The sequence below is a fragment of the Poecilia reticulata genome, linkage group LG3 (assembly GCF_000633615.1).
Source record: "Poecilia reticulata strain Guanapo linkage group LG3, Guppy_female_1.0+MT, whole genome shotgun sequence".
NCBI lineage: Eukaryota > Metazoa > Chordata > Actinopteri > Cyprinodontiformes > Poeciliidae > Poecilia > Poecilia reticulata.
Window position 1 is genome coordinate 12,466,782 of NC_024333.1, and position 22,105 is coordinate 12,488,886.

At 39.5% G+C, this 22,105-nt stretch overlaps 3 protein-coding genes across 8 annotated transcripts in view; 1 reads left to right on the forward strand and 2 right to left on the reverse strand.

The window, feature by feature from the left end:
- Window positions 1-3,090: 3,090 nt before the first annotated feature.
- adprhl1 (ADP-ribosylhydrolase like 1) lies at window positions 3,091-8,187 on the reverse strand. Its single transcript, XM_008404392.2, has 7 exons — window positions 7,618-8,187; window positions 6,275-6,439; window positions 6,066-6,191; window positions 5,154-5,294; window positions 4,866-4,993; window positions 4,635-4,770; window positions 3,091-4,455 (listed from the first exon to the last, which is right to left on the reverse strand). Exons 1-7 carry the CDS (start codon window positions 7,829-7,831, stop codon window positions 4,286-4,288), a joined length of 1,080 nt encoding a protein of 359 aa, XP_008402614.1. The 5' UTR covers window positions 7,832-8,187; the 3' UTR covers window positions 3,091-4,285.
- A 1,234-nt stretch (window positions 8,188-9,421) lies between these two features.
- Window positions 9,422-15,594, reverse strand: dcun1d2b (DCN1, defective in cullin neddylation 1, domain containing 2b). Of its 4 annotated transcripts, none has more exons than XM_008404387.2 (7): window positions 15,469-15,594; window positions 13,322-13,538; window positions 13,060-13,228; window positions 12,839-12,969; window positions 12,664-12,746; window positions 12,281-12,377; window positions 9,422-11,389 (listed from the first exon to the last, which is right to left on the reverse strand). In XM_008404387.2, exons 1-7 carry the CDS (start codon window positions 15,487-15,489, stop codon window positions 11,310-11,312), a joined length of 798 nt encoding a protein of 265 aa, XP_008402609.1. In that variant the 5' UTR covers window positions 15,490-15,594; the 3' UTR covers window positions 9,422-11,309. The 4 variants fall into 4 exon arrangements, with proteins under 4 accessions (XP_008402609.1, XP_017159667.1, XP_008402610.1 ...); XM_017304178.1 differs by having other exon boundaries at window positions 15,428-15,514; XM_008404388.2 differs by lacking the exon at window positions 15,469-15,594 and adding an exon at window positions 14,635-14,892.
- Window positions 14,453-22,105, forward strand: part of tmco3 (transmembrane and coiled-coil domains 3) — a 10,829-nt gene continuing 3,176 nt past the window's right edge. The window contains exons 1-11 of one of the 3 annotated variants that reach the window (XM_008404391.2): window positions 14,453-14,532; window positions 16,967-17,105; window positions 17,185-17,223; window positions 17,757-18,060; window positions 18,902-19,069; window positions 19,740-19,919; window positions 20,019-20,219; window positions 20,319-20,447; window positions 20,540-20,632; window positions 21,185-21,371; window positions 21,798-21,915. In XM_008404391.2, coding sequence (XP_008402613.1) covers window positions 17,803-18,060; window positions 18,902-19,069; window positions 19,740-19,919; window positions 20,019-20,219; window positions 20,319-20,447; window positions 20,540-20,632; window positions 21,185-21,371; window positions 21,798-21,915 — 1,334 coding nt within the window. In that variant the 5' untranslated portion in view covers window positions 14,453-14,532; window positions 16,967-17,105; window positions 17,185-17,223; window positions 17,757-17,802. Of the gene's footprint in view, window positions 14,559-15,630; window positions 15,721-16,966; window positions 17,106-17,184; window positions 17,224-17,756; window positions 18,061-18,901; window positions 19,070-19,739; window positions 19,920-20,018; window positions 20,220-20,318; window positions 20,448-20,539; window positions 20,633-21,184; window positions 21,372-21,797; window positions 21,916-22,105 lie in introns of those variants that run through there. The other 2 variants (XM_008404390.2, XM_017304177.1) reach the window with 2 other exon arrangements.

Genomic DNA, 22,105 nt, shown 5'->3' on the forward strand with positions numbered 1-22,105 from the left:
CCACACACACACAATTTCTTGAATTAAACATCTTTAAGAATTCAAATTTTTATGTCCTCATTTTGTGTTGTTCTCTAGTAAATCTGCAGGAAAAAGTTGATGTTCAGACTGTCTGCAGTGGTATGATCCTGCCTGCAGGTGTTGGGTTTTGTATCAGCTGCTTCACTTCCAACTGTGGTCATGTTTGTCTCTGTGGTGCGAGCGCTTATCAACTCTGAACAAGTCTCACTTTGTCCCAATTTAGGCACAGCCAAGATGTGTCTGGTAGCCGCGATATTGTAACTTCGCATGGAAAAGAATGAGAGACGTAATAAGACAAGGTCATAAAAAAAAATTCCACTGTCTTCTGTGTAAACAGCCTTGTAAAGATACTTGTTACAATGTGGATTTTAGATACCAACAGGAATTAGCTATTTTATTTTCAAAGCATGAGTATTCAAGGATGGACAATGCTGTGTGATAAAGAAGATATGCAATATTTAAAACGACGTACCACACAGACCATACAATTCTACTTGACAACACTAATTTACACAAAATATAACTGTAAAGGTTGAGGTAGTTTTCTGTTGTTCAGGCTTCACATATATTTATTCACTTTGAATATTTTGTTTTTCATTTTCACACTTCTTTTAAAACCCAAAGATCTCTATGTAACAACAAGTTTAGCCAAAATTAGCAGCAACTGTTTAGTTTTAGCAGATTCTGACTTGGGTCACCAAACCTAGAAAGTGAATGTGTCCATAAATCGTATTATTTTAGGCTTATATGTTTGTTTCACTGAAGAATCTGCGTAATTGATGGTTTTGTACTTTGGCCTCTGTTTTGCGTTATCTCTTTCACTGTCTGCCTCCTTGTTAGCAGTCTCTTCCAAATGGCTACAACTTCCTGGCTTTCTAATATGATTTTTTGCTGATAGTTTTCTATCTTCATTTCTTTCTTCAATGGCTTCTTTGCGTGTTGCTTCAGCTCCACCCTTTGAATTACTGGTTGTTACAGCAGGATGACCAGTGAAATGAGGACTGCATCTGTCCTTGTCTTCAATATCTTCCATTGAGCGTGACACGTCATTTCCTTGATGAATCAAAGATGAATATGACAGCTGATTTTCAGAGAGAGAAGTTATACTTTTGGGATGTGGGGTTGACTCAATCGGATTATTTTCACCACAGAATCTGTAAATAGATGGAATGACCGACCTGGAAAACGTTTCTTGAATAAGCTTTGGTCTTTGGAGATTGATCTCTCCGTTGGCATATTCCAAAGAATATGGCTTGGTTTTCGAGTCTGCTATGCTGTCTGTTTTTTTGGATTCATCCCCCTCTAAATTACTAGAAGAACATTCCAGGTTTCCCAACAGATTTTCTTGGGTTTCCTCTGATATCTTGTCCTGTTCCCAGTTTTCATAAACCTCAGATTTAATTTCCCTCTTAGATTGTTCAGGAGAGGTATCTATACATGTGGACCAGGCAAGGGAGCAGATCACAACTGTGGCTCTTTGCCAGTTTACTGGGATTTCCTCCTGAGGAAGAACTCTGCAGGGTTGTGGAACTGACCATTCAGTCACAGAAATTAAAGGAAGTACGTCTATCTCTGCAAATTTAACACTTTGCATAAGTTCAGCCTCTGTGACTGTAGACGGGATTTGGCTGAATTGTTCTGAGCCTTTATCCTCAATATCAACATCACAAGCTTCACCTTTCATTTGGTTTAGTGAAAAGCAAATCTCTTGAGCCAAGGACTCTGCTGCTCTCAGATGACTCCCATCTTCTGTGTGTGAATTTGCTTTTATTAAAAAGTCTGTCTCCTGACCTGGCTTTTGCTGCTGGTCACTTGTAATTTTATTACTTTTTGATTTTTGCACAACAGAGTAACACTGCTGGCTCTTCCCTGGGTTCTGCTTGTTCAATGTTTGATCGTTCACCTGGTGTTTCCCTCTTTCAACACCAGCTACTTTTTCTTTTATTTGACATGCAACCCTGTCTCCCCCACAAGCCTGCTTGTGAGATAAAAATAGATCACTTTTCTTACATGCAGTAGCTATGTTTTCAAATCTCGTCATTAAGGAATTTAGGAGGATTCCTCTTCCAATGCGTCTAGGTTTGATTGGCTCTTCCTTCAAGGTTTTAGAACCCTGTTGTTTTTGCTCGGCCAGGGCAAATTTGGCAACAATTTCTTTCACACTACCACGTCTTTTTAGCCTTTTGTTCCTGGTGTCTGTGTTGTGATTTCTGTTTTTAATAAGGTTATCTTGAACTTGCGCTCCTCTGCTGGGAGACAGAGTTCCTACTGCCCTCTGATTGGTGCTGAAAGGTTTGGGCAAAGACCTTAAGAACTTAGATTGGAGAAGCTGGAACGTGGTAAGGCGCCGAGATGGCACTTCTGCTTTTGATTGACTTTGATTGACTTTGCACCTTTCAGAAGTGTTGGAACTGCTTTCGGCTCTGACGCCTTTCTGAAACTGAGTTTTTTTTGCCTTCTGCAGATCAGATTTGACAGTGTTCCTTGTGTGAATTTGTGATACGCTGCTAGACCCTGGCGTCTTCATACTTGTGTTATCGGTCGTCCTCTTGAGCAGATCGTGCGTTAGATAATGCTGGAGACTCTCAAAAATCCCTCGGAGCACTGGTCGGCATTTGGGGTCTCTAAGCAGCCTCCTCAACGCACCGACATCGGGGTAGATACCGGGTTTCCAACAATCTGGTCTATGGAGAATAGAGGACATGCAAGACTTTTTTGAAACTGACACCAACATCCTTAGCAGCAATTTGGGAATTGACCTTTAGAGAAAAGCAGTTTTAATTTCTCTAAACTCTAAAAGGAACATTTTCTGACTTCACCTGCTATAATTAACTTTGTTAATCAGTCAGTGAAAATCTCTGCCCTCTTTGAACTGTCAATTTCATTAGTTCTCTTATTGCTGCAGCAAAAGCAAGGATTTAGGATTTAGATCACATTTGAAGCTGATCAAATGTTCCAGACTGCAGTTCTTTGAACTGTAGTAAGGAGCTGCCAAACAAGACAAAGAAGTTTGCTTGAAAATCAAAAAAGCAAGCTTGAAATATATGTTAAGACAGGGAGACACAGTCAGCCGGTTCAATTTGTTTTAATTAGGCATGAACTGGTTACCAGTATCAAGGCATACCAAGGTTTTAAAAAGTTATGCTTTAAAAACCGCAAAGCTCTTCTGTCATTCTGTTCCTGCAGTATAAGAAATGGAAAGTATCAAAGTGACTGCAGGCTTCTCTGTCTGTATGAAGCATAAGGTAGCTGTTGCTGCACACTGCAGGTCAGCTGACTGATTTTTTCTTGCTGGCTTAAAAGATAGAAGAATTTTACTTTTTTAGAATATTTATCTAGGCAATATATATATATTAATCAGTTTGTTCAACTCTCTTAAGAGCAAAACACCAAAAATAATATTCTAATGTTGCTGGCTCATGCATGCATAAAATAAAGTTGTTGTTTTTTTGTTTTGTTTTATTTTAGCTTTTTCACATTTCTGTGGTTTAAAACTGTAATACGAGTATTCTGCAAATACTTTCACACAGTACAGGGAAACATTATTCTCATTTCACAACTCGACATTTTATTCATTTCAGACCAACCCTGATTGCACCATTAAGGTAAGGACAGTAAAAGCTTAAATTTTTTTTTACTTGTATATTAAAATTCTCTTCTGAAAATTTTTGATTCAAAAGGAAATTAGTTATGCAAAAGGTAGCTGCAGAAGCAGGTTTTCTCACACCTTCACTGACAGCACTTGCTCAAACTGTAAGCTGATTAGATTTGATTATTTTCTTTGTGCTTCATGTTAATAAAAGTTAGGTTTAGAAAAAATACATCCGTCAGAGAAAGGAAAGATCTACCTTCCCCCACTTCCAAGTTACTAAAGTTAAAAAAGCAGAAGGTTTTTTCTTTCCCCACAACTCTGTCACTGGCAAATCAAGATGACGGTTCTTTTAAGCAAACAGCATGATATCTGGATTTATGACAACTGATTACATATGAATGATAAGTCGATATTCAAAGAAAAAAAGTCTGGCTAATTCCTTTCTATTAATGTTTCTAAGTTACGCATCTTTAGTGAGATGCAATTTAACCTTTTTATAGAACCTTCGACAGATGTGTGGATAGTGGACAGAAAAAATCAAAGAGAGCAAGGAGTGAGCGGTGAGAAGACTTATAAAACTAGTCAGGGAATGAAGAAGGGTGTTGGGCACAGTGAGGAGTCGCGCTCAGTTCCTCTGACAGCCAGTAGAGTTCAGCTCAGTGGAGATTAGGATTACTTCTCTGTGCATTTCTCTGCAGAAGCTGCATTATAGAGTGCTTCTCCCAGCTCCTCCAGCCGTTCTCTTTTGTCCAAATCCTGGTGCAGGTTCTGAGGAACCTGGCTCAGGCCGTTCATGAGGCCATAGAGGCAGCCTGCGATGAGGCCCGTGGCTTCACTCTCACCTAAAACAACATGTTTACAGAGTTTCTTAACTCACAATGTGCTTCTATCTTCACAATACTGTACCGTATCAATTAAAAACGCAGCCAAAGCCATTTAAAGTCAGCTAAAAATAAAAACATTTTAGATTGTTTTGTTTTTTCTGCGCAGTTCTGTAAAACGTACAGGCAAAGTTTCTCACCTCCATGAAACATGGCTCGTTTGCACAGCTCAGCCCAGTTGCTTCCTGAGGCCAGAAGTGCATCGTAGGCGATCATGGGAGCATCATGACCTCTCCGCCCTGCCTTACCCTCTGAACTCCAACGCTTGTACATCTGCTTTGAGGGAAAAAAAACAAAACGGTCTGTGTCTGTAAAGGGGTGGAATCTGTTGATTTGATAGTATGAGAAATAAAGAACCTCGAGGGACATACTTTATCAGTCTCCTCTGCATCATAGCCATCAGGAAATGATGGTTTGTTTTGTCCATCCTTGTCAATCTCTCGCTCTTCGAGGTAAAACTGCCACTTAGCCTCAAAATAAAACCAGTTTTCCTGATATTCTGTGTAAACACATGTAAAAAAAATGCACTTTCAGGAATCGCTTTTTTTTTTTACAGAAATGCACAAGAATTTATAATAACATATATTGATAAACTCTTTTTAATGCAGACGTTTTAGGATTTGTTGTTTAAAAGGATCTAGACTGAGCCAGAGTCCAACCTGCCATGTGTCGTATTGTCTTCTTACAGTACTCCTCTGCTCGGGGGATGACCTTCATGAGCTCACGGCCCCAAGTCACGAGAGGCTTCCCCTGGATTGCAAAGGATGCAAATAATGCTGTTGTCAGGGAGCCGAGGAAGCCTGAAGCCAAGAGAAGAGAGAGACATCAAAAGTGACTTTGGCACTTCAGACTACAGTCAAAAAATATTACAGCACCTTCACAATTATTCATTTACATAAATCTACCTGATGATTTTTTTATTTTTATTTTTTTTTACATTTTCACTTTTTTTATGGTCAGGTTCCAAAAACCTTTAATTTGTAGCTTCCTTTTATAAGGCATGAGTATAAAGTTACAAAAAAAAAAAAAAAAGAATTTCTATCAGCCACTAATCAAAATGTGAAAGACAAGTGGGCACTGCTTTTCAAGTAGAGAAGATTTGCAGTCGTTGTTATATGTCACGTCATGGCAATAAGAAATCGACTTCTTGCCTAAACACGTTCTTCGTATCAGCCGTAGCTCTAATTTAAAATGTTTTGTACAGCTGGAACTGTGACAAATAAGGTTAGATTACAATCCAGGTTTGTCTTGATACCACACACTTTCCTCTTTGAAAGGTTTATGTCATGCATAGAAAAGAAGCTGGACAAGAGGAGTTCATAAGAGCGGACTCACTGTCTTTAAAGGCCTGTGCAGTGCATATTTTAGTTGTGTCCTTGCTCCAACACATCTGCATAAAAGCTAATTTATGTCCTTAACCTGCTCCAAAGAGCCTAAGGATGAACAGCTCATGCGGTAGGTTCAAGCAAGATTTTGGGAAACAGAATCAACAAAAGTAGATCAACCAAACAGTCAAACAACAACACAATATTTGGCCGGTCATTGGAAGTTTGAAATTGCCAGCACATCACCTGTTGGGTGGTTATGGGTCATTCTGCCAATCTCAATGCTGACCTCCACCAAGTTATCCAGTCTCTCAGGCTGCCAGTATCTCATACCAACACACATGGCTTTGGCTGCCGCTCCAAATCCAGATCCTGGAAACAGACATACATTTTTTTACTGTATTTAAGTTTGGTTTATACCACACAAAGCTTCCTAAATCTTAATTTTAATCTACCCTTTTCATTGAAAGGTGTATGCCAAGCGAGCAGGAAGTTATGAGGTTTTAGGTGAATGCAGTGCTCCACGGTGCCAGGATCAGGAGCTCGTCCCTGGAGAGAGACCATGGCTTCCACATAGAGACGCACCACCTCCCTGTACAAGTCCTCCAGACACCAGTAATCTGGACACACACAAACACATGTACACACAGTGGTTAGGAGTCATTCGTGACTGGCATGCAGGGAAAGATAAGTGGGGCCGCAGTGAGCTAAGTTTAGCCCCACTCCACCACAACACAGATTAGGACCAGAATGCATGTGGTCAAAAAACAATGTTACTTCAGCAAACTTTGAATTGTCCTTGAACATTGTATCTGTGATCTTTGCATGAGAGAAATAATCTGTAGACATAGTGCTACTAAGTTACTGACCCGTTCACATTTGTGATTTGGAAAATGGTCAATTAATTTCAAGTTTGAGTTGCATCATCACGTTTAACATCTGTTAACGGTCCAAAAGAACTCCTTGAATAATGAGATGATTTATTTGTTCTTTGATCAAGTTAAACTGTTCATCAGCTAGAAATGAGGGAAAAAAAAGATTATATTGTTTTAGCTTAAATGTTCACATTTCATAAATCTGAACTTTGGGAAGCATGACTAAAAACAAAAACATGATGCATTACTCTCTATACATTGTTGTCTATCCAGCTGGTGTCTCTACAAGCTGGATAGTTGCTAAATAGGGATTCCTAATCTTGAAATATGTCATCACTATTTTTTCTCAGAACCATTGTGGCTACCTATTGGCTACATCTACAGCCAAACATGATACCAGTAGATTACAGAGGCCACTGATCCACCATTGTTCAGAGGATCGGCTTCTCTAAAGTAGTCTATTTTGGACTTTTTGGACTCTCTGTCCAGTAACATGTACAGGGGAGGTTAACATGCATTCAGACTGTGTCATGTTTTTTCCAAAGACTTTGATGCTCGGTTGCAATGATGGATGATGGCATGTTACTTAGTTTTGTCTTTTTTGATTGAGCTAACGTAGTTTGACTTTGCTGAATGCAGTATAATAACGAAATAAGCAAAGATATATACAAAAAAATCAATTTAAAGCAAAAACAAACAAAACTAAAGAAGAGCAGTAGTAAAGTATATTTATACGTTCAAAGGAGTGGGTTGAAGTATCCTTAATACAATCCAATGTGCTTGGATATTTCTAACAATATGCAAAGTACTGGTTTCATGTGAAGGTATATGTACATTTTTGTACTTAAAAGCTGCTACAACTTTCTCAGTGTTGACAGAAACACAAAACCCCCCAACCTTGTTGAAATTAATTCTTCACATACCTGTTATGAGGGCTTCAGCTGTGGTCATATGCATCAGCACTGCATCACTCAGGGGCCAGTTGTCAGGGTCCAGCTTCAGGGACTCCAGTCCCCCCAGAGACGCCAGCTCTACTTGGATCTTCTTGCCTGACGTGCAGCTTTCCCAGCGACCCTTCCTGTAGCCCAAAGAGTCGCCAACGGCACCGAGAACCATGGCTGCTTTAAACTTCTCCATGCTGCTGGATTTTTCTCTTAATGGCACACCCAGCTGAAGTTAAGACAATAATACCCTCCTGAATGAATCTCCTTGCAGGTCTTCCTTCCACCATCAACAGGTGAACAGTCATGGGCCAATGAAGAGAGACCAAAAATCTTTCAAATTTCAAAACCTCTCAGCCATTTTCTCCATATCTACTGCATCACAGCTCTGCTTGCCTTCCATCTTTGAGGTTCTCCTATCAGTTTACCAAACTAACTTTGAGTAGCAAGGCTGGGCGGACACACACGCAAACATGAAAGCAGTGCATTATCACCCTCGGCTTTTGTCTTGGGCAATGGTGAGCCCAGCTGTGTTCATGCATCTCCTAAAAAGGCAATCCCTGTGGACCCAAAGCTTAAACGCTGGATGACCACCCCTGATTTGGAGCAGTAATCAGGGGTGGACACAGGGTGGGAGAGATGCTAATGTGCTGCTGGGCCTGAGTGCAAGCATGTCCAGCAGCTGGCGCTAGAGCTTATTGACATCTCACCTGCCCTGTCAGAGGACAATGCACCCTCACACACAACAACTCACCCTCAAGAAACTAATTAAATCCAATCAACTGATTTATGTATCAGTGTATTCAATATTATTACTTTTGTGTCTCACACATACATGTAATATGACTTTTATGTGCATATCTAATGGTGTACTTTGTTCTAAGTTTATATTCAGACATAGCTTTTCTAAGAGCTGATGATGACGATATGTAGCAAGAATGCAACTTGATAAGCGACAACTGGTACCAAGTTGAGCAGCTCTCTGCTGGCATACCAAAGAGCTGTGATTATGTGGAATTGATTTTTTTCCTCCGTCACATTCACTGCTGTTGTGTAATTTACATCCAACTCTGTTTGACCTGAACTGACACCTGCTGTCGCTTTGAATCTGCAATGGAACAATGTTTGCATACAGCATAATGCAGCCACACAGTTCAGTTTTACATTTTTTCCAAACACAACGTTGCTCATGTACTACGGATGATGGAAAATAGTTGGGCTGCAAGTTCTCAGTTTTATCAGATAGTTTAGGTTCTCTCTTTTATACACAACATAAATCTAAAAATACACATCCAAAGTGTGCTAGGCCATAGGTTTAGTCCCACAGAAAGGCTTGCTTCATGCTTCTGCATATCAAATTATTTCAGACAATGTCTTGCTCCCAAATTTGCTGGAAACGTTTGGGGACGTTCCCTTTCTTGGCCAACATGACTGTGCACAAAACAACGTCAGTAAAGATATGGATGAATGAACATGGTGTGGAAAAACCTGATTGGCCAGCAGAGTCCTGCTCTCAACTAAACATGAATGATGAATTTGAGCGGACACTGTAACCTAGGCCTTCGTGTCCAACATCAGTGTCTGACCTCAAAAAGGCAAAAATGTTCAAAGATTCATATACACATGCATCTAAGCCATGCTGCAAGGGATGAGCCAAAATCTGATGCCACTTGAGTTCATACATGGCACATGTGAAGGTAGATCAGTGAAAACGTTTGGCAAAATAGTCCAAGTGCAGTGACAATGCACATCTGTAGCAAAAAGAAAAAAAGAAAATCACACTATATTGACATTGTTTTTTATTAATACCAATGCAACTGAGAAATGCTTTTGATCCATTAAGAGCTGCTTTCTTTCACAGCCAAAATAACACTGTTAAAATAAGAACATTCTGCATCAGGAACAGTGACACATTTGACAAAGACAACGTACCAATGAACCACCACATGAGTACAATACATGCATATCATAAAATACATATGTATTGTACTGATTGCAAACAGATGTTTTCATATCTTCAGTTTAAAATTTCTGACTGGTCTCATTTGTTTTTTTAAAACAATGTTTCACTGGATCAACTCATGCTCAGCTGATGTGATGAGAAATATGGCACTTGATTTGGATTTAATGTGGAATAAACTCAATCATTTGGACTAGTATCTATAATTTCACTCAAACTATTTTAAACTCATCAACCTAAAACTTAACTACTTTACAGTGCATAGCTGCTCTGCTATAAAATAATGCATAATCCTTATTGACAAAGTATGGCAAAGGTTATGTTATGGTGACAGCAGTAACCTGTAAAACATGGAACTGGGTGAGCTCTGATATAAGAACAGGACGACACACAGTGCTGACAGAGATAGCTGGTACCTGAGGTCTGCATCCTGTAACGCTGCAGTCAGCATATGCATCAGTAAATCTGATCATTATGAACAAAACAAAGCAAAAAAAATCTAAAGTCTTATGTAGAATTTGCCTATAACGCAATTAAAAACGCTATAATCCTCAACCACCACTAGATGGCAGCACAACAGCCCAATGACCTTTTGATGATGAGGCAGCGCAAACCTCAGTGTAAACGAACATTTAAAACACTCTTGGCTGTACCTCATTACCTCATTAAGTACCTCATAAAAAACAGCTAAACTTACTGTAATGTAAACTGAACAGCTCTGTACTTGTAAAAGTGTGCATCAGTGCAGTTTGAAGAGGTGACAAGGCTTCACCTGGGTAACTGAAAACAGGTTGAAATTCAAGCTCTTAGGCACTGCAGCGCCAGCCCTAAATAATGCAAAGCTTTTTCCATTTTCCAAACGGAAAATGAAAAAAGCTTAGTGTGAACAATTAGATTCTAAATGCCATTACCTGTCTTGTGCAAGCAATGTCAAATATATATTTTTGACCATCTAGATTCTCATTTTGATGAGAGCTGGATTTTAATCATTATAGCGACCTTTATGCTGGTGCTGAGATTAGAAAACGTGATGCTTCGTCCAGTCATCGGACTGAACGTAAATAGTGTATCTGAACATTTTCACTGTCACTTGGTGAAGGTGAACGTTGTCTATATGACATCTCAAACCAAAAAAAAAAAAAAAAACACCTTTTGTGCAGAAGGCAACATATTTTACCTCCACCCAACGCACTCGTGCGACATACAGTAACAGACGCAAACACATATTCTCAAATTTTGATAACCTCGACTAAATCAAACAGCTTCATACTAACTGACAGAACAGCCAAACCTTATCACAATGTTTCATTCATACCCGCAGGAGCTTAAAAGCCCATTTTTAGTCTGGATGACTGCTTTGCTGAGCGTGCTTTTAAATGAGTCCACAGTGGCAGTTCAAACCTACCAACATTGCAAGTTTAAGGGATGAGTATCGGTTTACTCATCAGTCTCATGAAACATTTCCAGCATCTGTCCACAACAGCAGAAAAAAAAAACAAAACAGTTCCCTCTTCTTTTGGTGTTGCTTTTTCCACTGTGTTTCTTCTCTTCTTCAAAGGCCTCTTAGCAGCAGAATAATTATTGAAAATCTGCAGGCCAACCTGCTTAGAAGCTGTTTCTTTAGGCTACCTTGTATCATAATCTCATTAATAAATAGAAAAAAAAATGGAAGAAAGAAAACGGCATCTTCCATTTGGTGAAGCTGCAGCAAATATTACGTCATGTTGCGTTTATTTCCTGCTACAATCGGCCGAGCAAACTCCACAAAGTCATCGATGAGCACAGGCCAGGCACCTGAGCAGAAGACAACAAGGGTAATACCAGTTAACCTCCAAAAGTAGCAGTTTGACAAGTGGAACACTATTACTAAAATACAGTGTCTGGTAAATACCTCTTGAACTTTTTCACATTTTACAACCATCACAAACTTCAATATATTCACATAGAATGATAAGTTATCATTTTTTCAGAATAATTCTCTCCTTCTCTTGCCTGCCAGTTCAAATATACCACCATTTATTGGTACGTTTGTAGCTGTGCCACTGGTTAGTGCCATAATCTTTCTTTTTCGGTTAAAGGTCCTCATGTTCTCCAACAACCCTGAGGACATCTGTGTTTATACTGAGATTGAATAAATAATTTCTCAGTCGCTTTGGGTAAAAGCAACTAACAAATGTATTAACATAGGAGGACTCTACCAACAAGGCGACTTTTGAAGACAAATAGTTGCACAAGATTAGATTTCGGGATAAAAGCATGCAGGGTTGAATACGTATGCGCATCACACTTTTCAAATTTTAAAACATTTCTCATCCACGTTCCGATTACATGTTGACCCATTATAAAAAAAAAATTAAAAACAAAATGAAAACAATGAAATATTTTGAAGTTTGTGGTTAGCGAACAAAGTTATCTATATCATCTATATTATCTGAGATGAGCATCTTTTTTTTTTTTTTTTAATCGGAACATTTTCAAGGTGTTATTCCAAATACAAGTATCAGCACTACTTTGCTCCTTCACAAGGTTTGCTTCAAGTGTATAATAATCCTTTAGTACCAGGGATCCATCCGTATGACTTCAATTATTCCACAGTTTTACAAAAAAGAAAAGCTTGTATTAGACAGATGAATGATGCCACAGCACCTTCTAAAACAATCTTTCCAGTTGTGATTAGAGACTCACCTTCTTCATCATAGTTAGACATATCATCTGCAATCATGTTGCCAAAGTCCAGGAGGAGGTTCCAGGTGTCTTTAGGAATTGAGCGCTTGTGATGCTCCTGAATACAGGGCAGGGACAGGACAGGGTAACGCTGTCTTGTTAACATTTCCAAAGCAAGCAGTATATACTATGTGTTGGGAAATAATCAGTGGATTGCATCAAACACCTACCATTGGATTTATTTATTTTTTTGTGGAAAACATGATTTTGAGAAGAAGTGCCATGTAATCATAGCTGTGTTGTCAAATGAGCTGTTTTGTACTAGTGCACAGCTAAGACACTCCCATAAACTCCAAAACCCTTAATTACTACTGGGGTGGGGGAAGCACATCTTCAAAACTTACTTGCAAGAAGCGGATCCATAGATCTAAGAACTTGAATCGATCTGTGAGAACTAGATTCCAGTAAGCCACAGCCATTTCTAGTTCTGGAAAGAAAGAAAAAAATATTTGCAAGTATTTTAGATTTATGACAGAAAATGTGACATTTTTGGGATACTTTCCAACATTATCTGCTTACCTAAACCTTTCTGGCCTGGGTTCTTGGCAAAGCTGAACGTAAACTGGTAGAAGTCTTTGAATTTTCCATTGTCTTTCAGTTCTTGTTCTAGCCTGGGAAGGATTGCCTTGAGTTTTTCTGGACTATCACAGCTGAATGGCGCAACAAAATATTAAAGGTGTTCATATAATAAGCACTTCATTACAGAGTCAAATATTGAAATTTTTTGATATGGCTTTTACCCGAGCTCCAACATCCCATCGAAGAACTCCTTCCTGCTAAACTCGCACTGAGTGGCTGCTTTGAACTTCCAGGCCACTACAAGTATGCTTATGCTGGCTGGGTCCAGATTTAAGTCATCGCAGAACTGCTGGATCCCATCGATGCCTATCTTGTTCTCATCGTGGGGGTCTGCAATAAAGACAGAGGGAACTTAGCTACACAGAGAGAACAAGTGCAGATTTTTAGGGGACTAAATAGTGTGTGTGTCTGCCTGGCACTTGCCTTTGTATCTGTTGTAGAGCTGTTCAAGCTTCTTGCGGTCCACTGAGGTTTTCATGGGTTCTTTATAGTATAAGTCTGGGTTCTGGAAATAGTTGTCAATGGCGACTTCTAGTTTCCAGTCATTCTGCGTCAGGCAGTGCACAGCTGTTCGGTCCCCTGCTTGCGTGACAGAGATAAAATGGCGAACCTTGTCCTTCTGTGATGATTTCAACTTGTGCTGCCAGGCAAATAAACACACAAGGAAATAAATACGTAGACATATTTACCATCTGTGCCAGACTTTAGAAAGGGGATGAGATTTTGGTATAGTGCGCATCTGCTTTAAGTTTAATCTTCATGCAGAAGGTTTTTTTCAGTGACTGTGTTACATTATCACATTCTGACTTGGTATGGTTACTATAACATTTCAGGTCATTTTTATTTAAATGAAAACATTCCTAAAAAGTATATATATTTTTTTCTTTACAAAACTGTTTAAGAAAAGAAAATACACATAGATCTGTATGTTAAAACTTAATATTCATTGAACAATCTTTTGTAAATTTGCATGTGTAAAGGGATATTATATGGGTAGGACACCAAAATTGGTTTTATCTCAGGGACACAGATTCTTCTACACCTGGACCGTTCTATCATGATAGTAGTAGAGCATTAATGAACAATCATATACAAGATGATTATAATAAACACCCACTGTTACTGTGGACATGCATTTGAAGTTCCTGGTGCAGTTGCTTGCAAAGATCTGATTTCTATTCGAATCTAAACATACAGTAAACTATTCAGTCTGAGAATTTTTAAGTGTTGTTAGCAATGCATGCATAAAACTCAAATCAAGGGTCCAAACACTTCCAAGTTAGAGTTGTAAAAAAAAAAATCACTTTCAAAATGCAGCACAGGAATAATATGTTTTGTTAATCTCTAACAGATTGCGCATCTCGGTGGAACTAACCCACCGGGTGATCAAACAGCAGGTTCTCTGTGACCCAAATTTTCTTGGGTAGGGGGCGTTAGATCTCACAGGCTCTCCTGACCTGCGGAAGCAGCAGCAGCAACCCAGGCGGGCCACCAACCAAAAAGGGAAAGGAACGTAGAGCGAATGCAGGTGTCCGATCTCAAAATACCAGCAACTGACCTTCCATTACTCTCACATCACTCTGACTGGCAAGGCGACGCTGAGGACAGCCTGATCCCTCACATGGTGCTGCACCGTAAGCATTAGTGACAACTGCTATCGGTATGGTGACATGTTGAACGGGGGCTTTACAACTCTCTGTCTCTCACTCGGTTTGTCTTTTTAAAATAGTACCTACCATTTTATCACCAGCTGTTTTGGCCAACTTGATATCCACGATCTCATAGTGCGCATGCGGAAGAAGAAATACGATCCATACTTAAATACTGGGAAATGTAGTTCCGAAGAAGTCAACAGGCCACTTACTTTAGAAACCTAAAAAAACATGTTTATGTGATAATAAATAACACTTGGCAACAAAGCACTTTGTTGCCGTCTAGTAAATGCGCCGAACACCCCCGACAATACTTCCTTCTAAAGATACTGCTCTCCAAGGCATATCTGACGCAAAGCTGAGTTGTTTTAGTTCAAATTGTGTTGTTATTTAAAAAAAAAAATAGTCTCGTGTAAGGATTAGAATTATGTTAGCGGTCACAGTTTGAAAACATGAACGTCACGAGCGAAGTAACTGACACACCTAAAAAACTACAACTCCCATATCAGCTCTGATAAAGATGTTTCGGAAGTAATCTGATGGTTGCATCAAACTTACAACGAGAAATTGATGTTAGAAACCTAAATAAAAACTGCTATTTTGGCTAATGTTCATTTAAATTGTACTTTACCGAAAGAAGTTGTTTCTAATATTGTACGGTTAGTCTGCTATTATTAGCAAAGCAAGTGTTAGCAGCGGCAACGTTATGTCACCATGAGAAAGAAGAGGGTGAACCCAGCTGGTTAGAGCTGGACTGACAGCTCCGACGTTAAATATTTAAAGAACAAATTGTTGGAATTTGACAAACTCCAGGCCAGAAAGCTCAACTTTATCCAAGGGGCTTTGTGAAGTTGTCCCAGAGACAGGTTAAACTCACCGTCGGTTCCCCACTGTGTATTCCGGAAAACCGTCACTTACGGTGGAGGTCGGAGTAAACATGAAGTAGGAGCAGGGAGCGCCTGTGCCGACAGCTGGCTCCAACTATGTGGCAGGGGAGGGGTGTCTCTGTCGGTGTCGGTGCCGCACAACTACACGATTGTTCTTGTCTACTTCTTCCTCTGCTGAGAGGCAAGACCGAAGACTCACCTCCCTAACAGTTACAGTTTTGCTTTAATACTCCGTACACAATGCCAAACTGATGGATGTTTTTACCGACTGCTGTGTCTTCTGGTATGTCTAATTTATATCTAGGGTGTGTTTGAATGTGTGTATCTGCTTATTAATATCTTGGCTAACTTTGTCGTTAAAGTTTGATTACTAAAGACCTCATGTCCATTGAAATCTTGGCTTCTTTTCACCAGCTCCAGTTCCAGCAGTACAATATCCACAATTGTCACACTAGGGACACTGAATAAGAATTACTTAAAAATGTAGTTTGTGATTTGTGAAACATTTATTTGAAAACAAATATGCTTTCAAATTTTGGATTTTTTATTCTTGGAAAACAGTCTGTTTATTGTCATTTAAATAATCTTAGATGAGACTGACCTCAAGTTTGAAAGGACACTGCAAACTCAGATGTCACCTACATCAACATTGGGTTTTTAAATAAAATTTGAAACACATGAGTTTTTGTCAAAGATTATGTAAAGCATTTATTGTCATCCTAAGATCCGGACATTTATTCAAAGCTTGAAGAAAGAATAGACACAATCTAAATTGGTGAAATCGCAAAAAAGTATAAAACTAACTATTTTTTTGTTCTGTTTTTATTAACTGAATAGAAAGATATCTGTTTAAATTGAGTTTAATGAATTTGCAATCCAGTTCAGCATTAGCCAATCTGCTATTAACATTTTATGGCTGGTCTTTATCTAATACTAAAATACCCTGTTTTGGATTAAAAAAAATTCTCAGTGTATCTGAAAAACCCTGCGTTTAGTGACAAATAATGCCACAGTGGTTGTCACTGTTGCTTTGCAGCGAGAAGGTCCTGAGTCCAAATCCCAACCTGGGTGCTTTCAGCAGTTTGTCCTCTCCATGTGTTTTTTTTTTTTTTGGTACTCCAGCTTCCTTCCACAGTCAAAAAATATGACTTTAGAATAATTGGTCTCCCTAAATTGGCCATAGGTAGGAATGCACGTGTGATTTGTCCTGTATGTCTCTGTGTTGCCCTGTGATTGACTAACAACTGTCTGAAGTGTACTTGACATATTGATAGGACTGAAGTATATTCACTTCTTTTATTGCAATATGTTTTCTGCCATGGTTTTCTGTCACATATTTAGTGAGCCGGAAGCAAGTAAATAAAAGTGAAATAAATAAATAAAAAAGCTTTGATAAGGATCAAATCAAATTTTGAGGAGTATTGTTGAAAATGTGTTTTTGTAGTGTATTTTTTTTCTTCACACTCATAATATGTTCCATTGCACATGACACGTTTAAGTGACATGTTTGTGCTCTGATGTTTTCTCAGTCTGCAGCCCAGATCTGAACAACGGTGCCCCTGATCTCTAGCAACTCCAGTAAAGTGGCAGCAGTTCAGTTGAAGGAAGGAGGAGAAGAGGAAGAGTTTTGAAAGTTTGAAAATCTCAGCTTGACTCATGCTGTTGAAGGTAAAATCATAACTGAATTGATAAATATAATCATAAACTGCCTCCCATGTTTAGTATTCTACTTGATTCTTCTATTTAGGTCTTCGTGGAAAGACAAGTTGCAGTGGAATGTAAACAGGTAAGGTGTCCTGTCATGTCACTGCACTGTTTGCTGTCATTTCTCTTGTAGCCACACCTTCAAAAAAGCATGAATATGGTGTTGAAGATGCACATCCACATTGTGTTCTCTTGAAAACATCTGCTTAAAGAATTGTCAGAAATGCTAAAAAAAACTTATGTTATTTAAAATTTCTCAAACTATATCTAATTTTGCTGTTGCGATTGATGATGGGGAAATGATTTAAAGATACCGAATATTTATACTTTTGTTATTGCTGTATATTTGTAACACATGCAAATATACAACATATAATATTGCAACTTATATGAAGTACAACAGTCTCTGAATATGATATCTCAGGAACATCATGTGTTTCTACTAAGCAGCCTTTAAAATCTAAATTGAAGCAGGATGAACTGTAGAAAATCTGGGTTGTATTTGAAAACACAATCTGTAGCAGACGCAAACATGAAGCTTCGACTATCAGTGTGGTGAGTGGGATTTTGCTTCTAATGCTTTCAGCACTGTGTACTCTGTCCCTCTCCTCCTAGGTCTTGCATTTCTCCTCAAACTCCTCGCCGCAGTGAAGCAGTTTGGATGCAGGTTCTGTGCTGGCTGCTGTGCCTCGGCTTGACTGAGGCACTCGCTGTGCTGCCAAAGGAGCAGGTGGCCCGGCATGCCATCAAGCTCTATCGGAGCAAAGCGCCGGCGCAGGGCCACAGCTGGGTGACCAACAACTGCAAGCGGCTGGTGGGTCTGCTGCAGCAGAAGAATGTGGCCATCAACAAGCTGGCAGCCGCTGCGGCAGCTGTTGGGAAAGACCAAAGCCTTTCAGAGCCAGAGAAGCACTTCCAGGTATCACTCTACGAACCGCCGGGTGGTCCTTTTTTATTTTTTTTGTTGAAGTCATAATAATGTTGGAATTAAAATGTGTTCAGTTAGTTCTCATAGGTTTGCAACACTCCTTGGTCTTGGTTTCAGTCAGGGCTGAAGGAGGAAGGATAGCAAACAAAGCAGACTAAGCACATATGTATATAAGCAAACGAAGGAGGAGTTAAGCCTAGATAATAACCTGTTAGACAGCCAATACAAGGGTGGGGCTTGGTACTATGTTGAGATATCTCATGCCTAATTATTTCATGGCAGACAAAGTAAGCATACCTGAAAGTCACTTAGGTAAAAACATGTTAAAAATGGAAACCACAACTTTATTTCTAAACCAATGGATGAAGCTGCTTTTTCCTGGTAGATGTGTGAAAAATCTCTACTGTTGTTTTAATGTTTACATTTACTCAGATGACTTAATCAAAGCTCTATCTGATGCTTCCTGTTTATTAAAACTGTGCGTCTATTAGGAAAACTTTTTCTGTAGAATGACTTCACAATTACATAAAATTATCTTTAGCTAACTGATGTTTCAAATGTCCAAAGATCTAAAAAAAAAGAAAATGTATTTCTAGATATAAATATTTTTATTTCTGAAAATTAGGTGAAAATTTTTATTAATTGGCTTATTTTATTTGTTTATAACTGGCCAAAAAGCCTTTTTGACTTATATATTGAATTTATATATTTTAAGTTTAATATCTGGATATCCTACTCATGAGACGTACCACATTAAGATCATGTGGAATTACATTACTTAAAGAGTTTATGATTTTCTTCCTTTCTCTTATCTTTACTCATTTGCATTTAGGTTCACACTCTGGAGGTTTTTCAGAAGGAGCTGAATGAGAGCGAGCACCTGGTGTTCCAGGCGCTGCACGGCCTGCAGAGGGCGCTGCAGGGAGACTACAGGGATGTGGTCAATGTGAAGGAGAGCAGCAGACAGAGGCTGGAGGCCCTCAGAGAGGCAGCCATAAAGGTAAAGCAAAATCTGCAGAGTTTTATGGATCCTATATTTGCAAGTAAATGCATACTGCTTCTGGTTGACTTTCCTAACAGTATGGCAGTCAAGTAAACAGCAGTCTAACTAGCTAAATAAAAGGTGAAAACAACATTCCACATTTTCGTTGTACTCAATTCAAAAATGAGCGACTTTGCCTAATATAAAGAATTTCATCCTCTCAGTAAAAAAAACAAAAAACGAGATATGATCTCTTTTCTAATTTCAAAATAAGGTAGGACATTACTAGTGTCAGAAGTTGCAACATTGTTGAGCATTTTGCATCATAAACACAAAAATATAATTTTCCTTTAAGATGTTTTTAATCAGATGAAAGTTGAAATGAAGCTTTATTTTTCTGTCTGCTTAGTACACATGCTTTCCTTTTGGATGTTTTTCTCTGAAGCTGAGCAGAAATGCAGCATCACATTAAAGAAAATGTGGCAGATTTGCCCTCAACAAAAACATCTGAACTTATTTGAAGTTGACTTTAAATATGTGTTTCTGAAATCAAGCAGAATAATGTGTTGCAATCAGGTGTGTTAAGTTTTTTAAACATCCACTCGCTATAATGAAAAGAACTTTGATTTTTCAATCTTTTTTTGCTAGTAAATTAGGGTGTTCGTTGGGCTTTGTTGTTATATTTCAGGAAGAACAGGAGTACATGGAGCTGGTGGCTGCAGAGAAGCATCAGCAGGAAGCTCTTAAGAGCGCTTTGGCCCAGAACAAGACTCTGTCCATCTTGGAGGAGATTTTGGAGGATGTCAGGAAGGCAGCAGATCGCCTAGAGGAGGAGATCGAAGAGCACGCCTTTGACAACAACAAACAGGTCTGCTCAGTTTGGCTGCTAAGTGTCAGAGAACGTGCAGATTCAGTTATTGTTGCACCCAGAACCAGCAGTTATGCATATACGCTCTACTTCGTGTAGATGAAGGGAGTGAATGTCGAAGCAGTGCTGAGAGTGGAAGAGGATGAGGAAAAAGGAGGGAAAACGAAGAACAAATCCACACAGAAAGAGGTGGAGGATGACCTGGGGCTCAGCATGCTCATCGATTCTCAGAACAACCAGTATGTTCTGACGAAACCACGAGACTCCACGATGCCCAGAGCAGACCATCACTTCATCAAGGTTAGTTGCTGTTTCTTCTCTAATGATCCTGGTTTTTATCCAGGCTGCAGAAGAAGTAGAAAGACTGCACTAATTGTTTTTAAATGAATTTATCAACAGGACCTGGTTTCAGTGGTGATGCTGTCTCTGCCTTGTGGTTGGATTTGCACTCTGGTGGGTCTTCCACCTATGTTTGGATATATCATCTGTGGGGTCCTGCTCGGCCCTTCCGGACTCAACAGCATCAAGGTTTGCCGTCTGTGCGTCACGGCTGCAGCAGCTTACAGACCAACATGCCTGTTACTGAACTGGAAAATCACAACTGGCTTTTCTTCTTGCAGTCCATAGTTCAGGTGGAGACTCTGGGGGAGTTGGGTGTGTTCTTCACTCTCTTTGTGGTGGGACTGGAGTTTTCACCTGAGCGCCTCCGAAAGGTAAAAGAAAAAGAGTTTGGACCAAAACCTGACGGTGATGATCACTTTCTTCAGTTGTTTTACTTGCTGCTGATTATTCTTGTACAACGATAAGCAAGATTCTCCATCTGCAGCGATGTTAGTTTTACGACATAACATTGACATGCAGTCATTGTGTCATCTGGTAATATAAATATATTATTATGAACTTCAGATCAAAAGTCAATATTTTATGCAAGAGTGAAGAAAATGTAGTTTTATTAATATATTTTGGAGTTGTTTATTTGTTTTATAAATAAAAATCTGAAAAGCTGAAAAATTGTCATTTAGCCATAAGAGTCAAAATTTTATAGCACCACCTTGAAGTGCTATTACAACTCCAAGTTCTTTAGAGTACGTCTGTACCAGCTTTGTGTAATTTTTGCCTAGAACATTGGAATATTAAAACTTTTTTAAAGACAAATACAAGTTCTCATTAAATGAGTAAAGCTCCTTTGAAGTAGAGTAGTACTGTTAGTCGTCAGTTTTGGTGTTTGAAAGAAGATGACTTCTTCTTTTGTTATGTGTGTTTAGGTATGGAAGACCTCAGTTCAGGGGTCATGCTACCTGAGCCTGCTGATGGTGGTGGCCGGGTTGTTATGGGGACAGCTTCTCCATATTCGCCCCACCCAGACGGTCTTTGTCTCCACCTGTCTGTCCCTGTCCAGCACTCCACTAGTGTCGCGATTCCTGGCAGGAGGAAGCAGGGTGGAAAGAGAAGGTACGTAGAAATGTCTTTTTTGTTTGTTTGTTTGTTTTCTGCATACTTCTACATGAAATTGGCAACAAAGGGTTGGAGAAAAGGGACGACCTGTTGACCCTGAAAATGGGATGTATTTAAATTCTTTGAATTTCGGAAATCCTGTTACACAGTTGAGCTTTTATGGCTCACAGCTGGTACAATATATTTCACAAGGGTGATTTTGACTTGGACAGCTAATAAAATTGTCATTATATTCTAGTTTTTCTGAAAGTGTCAGAAACGCTTTCCTCCAATTTCTGACTGACTCAGTGTCTTTAACAGTGATGTGCATGTGTGTGTATGTGTATGTGTGTGTGCGTGTGTGTGTGTGTGTGTGTGTGTGTGTGTGTGTGTGTGTGTGTGTGTGTGTGTGTGTGTGCGTGTGTGTGTGTGTGTGTTTGACAGGTGACCTGGACTACAGCAGCGTTCTCCTCGGGATGTTGGTGATGCAGGATGTCCAGCTCGGCCTCTTCATTGCTGTCATGCCCACTCTGATCCAGGCACAGAGCGGGGACTTGGACAAGTAAGCAAGGTGTCATTTATTGTTTCTGCATCATAAATTCATGACCGGGCACGTCCCACCGGGAGGAGGCCTCGGGGAAGACCTAGGACATGCTGGAGGGACTATGTCTCTCGGCTGGCCTGGGATTCCCCCGGAGGAGCTGGAAGAAGTGGCTGGGGAGAGGGAAGTCTGGGCCTCCCTTCTGAAGCTG